The sequence below is a fragment of the Dipodomys ordii genome, unplaced genomic scaffold (genome assembly GCF_000151885.1).
Source record: "Dipodomys ordii isolate 6190 unplaced genomic scaffold, Dord_2.0 Scaffold26, whole genome shotgun sequence".
Lineage (NCBI taxonomy): Eukaryota > Metazoa > Chordata > Mammalia > Rodentia > Heteromyidae > Dipodomys > Dipodomys ordii.
In genome coordinates, this window is record NW_012267242.1 from 11,854,583 (window position 1) to 11,861,229 (window position 6,647).

The 6,647-nt window shown below is 50.1% G+C and overlaps 2 protein-coding genes across 3 annotated transcripts in view; one reads left to right on the top strand and one right to left on the bottom strand.

The window, feature by feature from the left end:
• Nucleotides 1-219: 219 nt before the first annotated feature.
• Tnfaip8l2 (tumor necrosis factor, alpha-induced protein 8-like 2) lies at nt 220-3,309 on the top strand. Of its 2 annotated transcripts, none has more exons than XM_013014963.1 (2): nt 220-301; nt 2,215-3,309. In XM_013014963.1, exon 2 carries the CDS (start codon nt 2,269-2,271, stop codon nt 2,821-2,823), a length of 555 nt encoding a protein of 184 aa, XP_012870417.1. In that variant the 5' UTR covers nt 220-301; nt 2,215-2,268; the 3' UTR covers nt 2,824-3,309. The 2 variants fall into 2 exon arrangements, with proteins under 2 accessions (XP_012870417.1, XP_012870416.1); XM_013014962.1 differs by having other exon boundaries at nt 2,238-3,309.
• Nucleotides 3,310-4,164: 855 nt separating this feature from the next.
• The window catches only part of Lysmd1 (LysM, putative peptidoglycan-binding, domain containing 1), a 14,007-nt gene continuing 11,524 nt past the window's right edge, over nt 4,165-6,647 (bottom strand). The window contains exons 2-3 of the mRNA XM_013015140.1: nt 5,594-5,958; nt 4,165-4,570 (exon numbers count right to left, since the gene is read on the bottom strand). Of these exons, the coding sequence (XP_012870594.1) occupies nt 4,432-4,570; nt 5,594-5,958 (504 nt within the window). The 3' untranslated portion in view covers nt 4,165-4,431. The remainder of the gene's footprint in view (nt 4,571-5,593; nt 5,959-6,647) is intronic.

Genomic DNA, 6,647 nt, shown 5'->3' on the forward strand with positions numbered 1-6,647 from the left:
GCAAGGAAAAAGAAAAGGTCAGCAGAAATTGAGGGAGGTGGGGATGTACAGCTCCTCCACCCCACCTCAAAGAGTCAAGTCCACTCCTCACAGAATTCTATTCCTTTTGACCTTTGTCAATCAAAAGGTTGTTCTTGGGCCATAGGCCTTCTTGGGGAGTGATGAACCGGAGGTTGGGTAGAACAGGTGGGCGGGGCCTGAGGGGTGGAGTTAGGCCAAAGTGCTTCTCAGAAGCTTCTCCATTCTGTCAGCTCTCGGGGAACATCCAAGGCAAGCAAGACTGGCACCCAGGACATACCAGGTGAGGGATTGGCAATGATTGACAGAAGGGTAAGCCTCCGGGTGATAGAGGCAGAAAGGTCCCCAGCTTTTTAAGCCTGAGATTTCTTTCCATATTGTGAAACGCTTACCTGTAGAAATCTTGGGTCTGCTCAAGCAAAAGTAGCCTCTGCAATAAAGATATGACTTGGGATAGAGGAGGGGGTAGGGCTGCAGGGACAGGGGTGGACATGAGCGTGTGACAGAGGCCTTGAGATACAAAAGAAGTCTTAAGAGACATGAAAGCGGATGAGTCAGGTCCAGGGAGAGAACACCACCATTGGAAAGTCCCAGACAAGAGAAAGGAGGCCATAACAAGGAGACTGAGAAGGGCAACAGGGCCAGTTTGAGAGGGCAGCAGGGCCAATGGAGAGCTGAGTAACAGGAAGGCCAGGGAGGAAGGAAGGCTTCACGGAGCAATGGCCTCTTCCGGCTGTGAAGCATGGCCCAGGTAAGCGGGAAACACATCAAAAATGTGGGTTCCCAGTAGAATGGTTCAACTGGGGAAGGATCCCCTCTGCCCCCCGTTGCCCACCTCCTCTGTTTCTTCAGACTCCTATTTTTCATTTAGGGGAGAGGGTGAGGCTGTTCCTCCCTGCGGTCATAGCCACATCCTGCAGAGCAGGGGAGGGGGAAGTAAGAAGCAAAACAAGTAGAACCACGGGGAGCGAACCCTGGACACGCGGCAGATAGGCAGAGGGTCCCAGGCCAGCCAAGCAGACCTTACACCTTAGTACGGTCTGTTTTCTGCACTTCTTCCCTGCTTCAACCCACTGGCTGCATTCCAGAAGGTTCTTTGAATTATTTGGTTGGAACCCTATTTTATCATTTACTAGTGATTTCAGCCAACTTGCTTGCTTTCTCTTAGCTTCAGTTTTCTCATTGCAAAATAAGGAATACACCTACCTTGTGGGAAGGCTGAGGTGGTTCACATAGAGCGCTTGGTATATAGGCTCTCAGGAAAGTTTCATTATTCTTACTAGGAGTACTGGGAGTACTTTATCATCATTTCTTTCAAGACCATGAAGCATACCAGCTGACATGAGCTTTTGGAGTCAGAAAAGGCTGTGTTTGGTATTCATTAGGTAAATAATTTCACATAAGCCTCAGTTTGCTCAGCTGGAAACCAGAGAGTAATACCTATAACTCCTAGAGAATATAGTTCTCCAAAATGGCATCTGGAGGCTGAGAATGTGGCTTAGGGGTAGAGTGCTCACCTAGCATGCATGAAGCCCTGGGTTTGATTCAAGTGGTAGAGTGCTAGCCTTGAGCAAAAGAGGCTTAGGGACAGTGCCCAGACCCTGAGTTCAAGCCCTAGGACTGGCAAAAAAAAAAAAGGCATCTGTGAAGCTGGGGCTGGTGGCTCATGCCGTAATCCAAGCTACTCAGGAGGCTGGGAGCTGAGGATAGAGATTCAAAGCCAGTCCCAGCAGGTAAGTCTGAGAGACTTTTATCTCTAATTAACCAGCAAAACGCCAGAAGTGGAGGTGTGGCTTAAATGGTAGAGTGTCGGCCTTGAGAAAAAGTCAAGTGAGAATGCAAGGGTCTGAATTCGGACCCCAGTCCTGGCATGCATTCGGCAGCTGTGAGAACTACCAGCCAAGGAAACATACCTTCTCCATTCTAGTGGCAATAAGGTACCTGGCCTAAGACTTAACTGGCTTGAACTTAGGGCCTGGGCGCTGTCCCTGAGCTCTTTCACTCAAGGCTAGCCACTCTACTGCTTTGAGCCACAGCACCACTTCTGATTTTCTGGTGGTTAATTGGAGATAAGAGTCTCACAGGGACTTTCCTGCCCCGGCTGGCTTTGAAGGGCAATCCTCAGATCTCAGCCTCCTGAGTAGCTAGGATTACAGGCCTGAACTACTGGCACCCGGCTTCATTTCTCTTCCTAAGGAAGCCTGTGGCCTCTCTTCTAGTGACTGACCACATACCATCGGCCCAAGCACTATGGAGTCCTTCAGTTCAAGGAATCTGGCACTGCAAGCGGAGAAGAAACTACTGAGTAAGATGGCAGGCCGGTCTGTGGTGCATCTCTTCATCGACGAGACGAGTAGCGAGGTCCTGGACGAGCTGTACCGGGTGTCTAAGGAGTACACGCACAGCCGGCCGCAGGCTCAGCGGGTCATCAAGGACCTGATCAAGGTAGCTGTCAAAGTGGCCGTGCTCCACCGCAACGCCTGCTTTGCTCCCAGTGAGCTGGCCCTGGCCGAGCGCTTTCGCCAGAAGCTTCGGCAGGGTGCCATGACGGCGCTTAGCTTTGGGGAGGTGGACTTCACCTTCGAGGCTGCGGTGCTGGCCGGCCTGCTCACCGAATGCCGAGACGTGCTGCTGGAGCTGGTGGCCAACCACCTGACGGCCAAGTCCCACGGCCGCATCCGCCACGTGTTCGATCACTTCTCTGACCCGGGCCTGCTCACCGCCTTGTACGGGCCTGACTTCACCCAGCACCTGGGCAAGATCTGCGATGGGCTCCGGAAGCTGCTGGACGAGGGCAAGCTCTGAGCGCCGGCCCCAGCGCCGGACCTTGGCTAAAGGGCTGCACTGGGATGACCACAGGCCGCGGGCTTTCTGACCCTGCTCCACCGGCCTGGCTTTGGGTCCTCAGGCTTCACCCTCACCCCGCCCTCCCCCGGGCTGCTGGGGCAGGAGCCGCGCCGAGCCGGGTCAGGCCTCTCCTCCAGCCTCAGCACAGGAAATGGAGCTGCCTGAAAAAGGCGAAGTGAAACTTGGATCTCTCTCCGTCTCCCAGGAAGGATGCCTAAAACAGGAAATCCGTGTCCTTACAGCCCGAGAAAACAGGGGATAGCCCATAGAGCCCTGTGAGGATACTGAAGACTGAAGGGGGGTGCTGGTGGCCCTTCGAGACAAGGTAGACTTCTAGTTCTAGGCAGAGTTTTGGATAGCTCCCGGAGGCTCTGTTTCAGAATGAAGGGAGAAGAGGCCAGGCAAGAGAGATTCTCACCAGGGAAATAAAGCTACTAAAACATGCATAGGGCTCAGTGTTTAATCTCTCCAGCTTCTTGGACCTTAGGATCATTGCAACGGAAAGGAGGTATACATACACCACCCATCAAACCTCTCACCATTTCCACACAGGACACTGAGGCATATTTCCAGTATTCTGAGGTTCTCTTGACTACTATTTCTGTTTAAGACACACACACACACACACACACACACACACACACACAAGCTGTACTGCAGATCAGTGCTACACATTGCAAATAAATATGCAGTGAGAAGCAAGGCCTAGACACGCTCTGATAGGAAGGGGGTGTTGTTACCAAGAGACTCCTACAACTATCCTCCTCTTCAAGCCCCAAGGCATTTATTTCCCATCCCTCAGCAACCCACAGGCTAGCAGGGGGAACTGGGGGAACAGAGCTCAGGTCCTTATGCGACTGCTTTTTCTCAGAGCAGGAATTGTGAAAAAGTGCTCGGTAATTGGTTAGGATGGTCAAGACAGCCCAAATCTTTTACTTTGACACTGAGAAAAAGACGCAGTAGAGTTCACCATTCTGTGCAGCGAGGCTAGATCACTGATTCCTCCGCCCTGGCTGACAACTAAGGTTAAGGAGGCAGGGAGGTGAGGAGCTGGCAATCTCAGACTCAATGTTCCTGGGGTCCCCCTCAGCCTGGAGCTCTAGAAGTCCCCAGTATTAGCTGAGTGGGAAGGAATTAGATACAGCAAATAAATAGTACTTCAAGATAGCACCAAATAAGTTAGGTAACTTAGTTGGAGATGGGGAGAAAGTTGAAGTTTCCTTGCTCTAAAGGCAGGAAATGGTAAGGAGACAGGGATGGGGGGGGAGGAGGGGAGGGTGGTGGTGGGGTGGTAAAAGAGCCTTCTGAATCTAAAAGACAACTCTAGATTCAGCTCCCGAAATGGGAAGGAGTCTAGTCCCCATCTCCTATTCCTATCAAAACAATAACAACAACAATAATAATTGCCCCAGATGGTGGAATTCTTGATGGACAAGAAAGCTGGGGAAGATGGCTGGAGTAGAGGGAGGCAGGCAGCGAGGCCGGGTTCCTGAGCCTCACCTCAGGCTCTTCTCCCCTCAAATTGCTTCTGTAATACCCTGCTTCTCTCAGTCTGCTCTGGGGACATCAGAGCTTGAAAATTTCATCTTCCTGCTCTCGTAGTGATTGGGTCCGAGAGGTCCGGGTCAGCGGCACCGGACCTAGGACTGCTCGTTGCTGCATCCGAGGGGAGCTCTGGTGGACAGCTGCATGCTCCCCAGGCACCCTGTAAGGAAAGGGGGGAAAAGGTGACAGATCAAGGCAAGAATCTGAGAATGGGCCAAGGGAAGAGGTTCACAGAAGCTGTCTTCCTCTCTTGATGCATGAACTGATTGCTCTAAAATGGAGTATCAATAGCTACATGCTGGTGGCTCACACTTCCAATAATCTTAGCTGCTCTCCCAGCAGAGATCCAGAGGATTGCAGTTCAGCAATCCTGAGAAATCCTGGGTAGAAAAAAATCCATAGAGGCCTGGGAAGGTGGCTCAGTGGAAGAGCGCTTGCCTTGCATGCATGAGGCCCTGGGTTCGATTCCTCAGCACCACATAAGCAAAAAAAGAAAAAAGCCAGAAGTGGCGCTGTGGCTCAAGTGGTAGAGCGCTAGCCTTGAGCTGAAGAGCTGAGGGACAGCGCCCAGGCCCTGAATTCAGGCCCCACGACCAGACTCCCCCCCACCAAAAAAAAAAAAAGAAAAAGAAAAAATCCATAGAGAGGGGTTGGGAAGGTGGCTCAGTGGTAAAGTATGCACTTGTATGCACAAGTCCCTGGGTTCCATTCCTCAGCACCACATAAGCAGAAAACGCCAGAAGTGGCATTGTGGCTCAAGTACAGGATGCTCACCTTGAGCTGAAGAGCTGAGGGACAGCTCCCAGGCCCAGAGTTCAGGCCCCATGACCAACAAAAAAAAAAAAAAGAAAGAAAGAAAAAAAGAAAAATCCACAAAGCTACATTGCCAAAATAACCAGCAAAAATGCTGGGCTCAGGGCATGGTTCAAGTGTTTGAGTGCCTATAGATGATCACAGCATGAAGAAGGGTCAACTGTTTTACTCCAGTAAGAAATGGAACCTAGTTTCCTACCACCTCAACCCATTCAAGCAGCCACTGGCTTTGGCCCCAATGTCTTGGAGCCATCTAGAGAAAATGTACGCCGCTTGCTTCTGCTGGCACTGTGTTCCTTACTTGTATTTGAGGTTTGGGTGAGATGGAGGAGACTATGGAGGAACTGTTAAGGAACCACTCGAGACTCACCCACTCTCCCCTTTTCTCAGCTTCTGGGCAGCAGCCTTCTTTGAAAGGCTGATCTGTAAATCAAGCTTCTTAAGGAAATCAGAGGCAGAGAGGTCATGGACAGGTGGGGGTGATTCGTGGCCAGGTGTAGAGGGCACTTCACCATTGGCACGTCCAGAACTTGTCTCTCGTTTCTTCCTCTCAGTTGAGTGTGAACGAGCTTCAGCCTTCCTTGAATGTACCTCTTCCTCTCCATCTTTCTCTTCCTCAGAATCCAAGCTGTTGAACAGGTCTCTGGGCTCTGTCAGTATGGGAATGTAGATGGTTTTCTTTAGGAAGATGGAGTCATTCGTATAAAGGCGGTTTGCACGTTTAATCTGTTCCATCTTAAAAAAAAAAAGTCACCAAAATTAATGATCAATCTTATCTACCATCTTAAGCTTTTCAAAGTCATTGTACAAGCCAAGTACCAGTGGCTCACGCCTGTAGTCTTAGCTTCTCAGGAGGTGAGATCTGAGGAAAACTGAAGCCAGCCCAGGCAGTTAAGCCCATGAGATTCTTAGTTCCAATTAACTACCAAAAAGCCATAAGTGGAACTGTGGATCAAGTGGTAGAGCACCAGCCTTGATTGAAAAGCTAAGACACAATGCCCAGTTTTGGGTTCAAGCCCTAGGACCAGCATAAAACAAATGACTAGGACTAGGCTAGAAGTTAAGGCTCAAGTGACAGAGTAATTTCTAGCAAGCATGAGTCTGAGTTCAAATCTCAGTACAATAACAGCAAAAAAAGGATAACTATCTTACAAATAAAAAGTTATATTGCCTAGTCTTATGGCCCTTTTATGTTTTTCAAATTACTGAGACAAAAGCTTTTACTTAAAGCCTGAAATTTAAGGTCTTTAAAATGAAAGCTGAGGGGCTGGGAAGGTGGCTCAGTGGTAGAGCGCTTGCCTTGCATGCATGAGGCCCTGGGTTTGATTCCCCAGCACCACATAAGCAAAAAGAAAAAAAAAAGCCAGAAGTGGTGTTGTGGCTCAAGAGATAGAGCACTAGCCTTGAGCAAAAGAAGCTCAGGG

What these genes read in the sequence shown, in the direction of transcription:
- Tnfaip8l2 (XM_013014963.1), top strand. Translation starts at nt 2,269, where the DNA reads ATGGAGTCCTTCAGTTCAAGGAATCTGGCACTGCAAGCGGAGAAGAAA.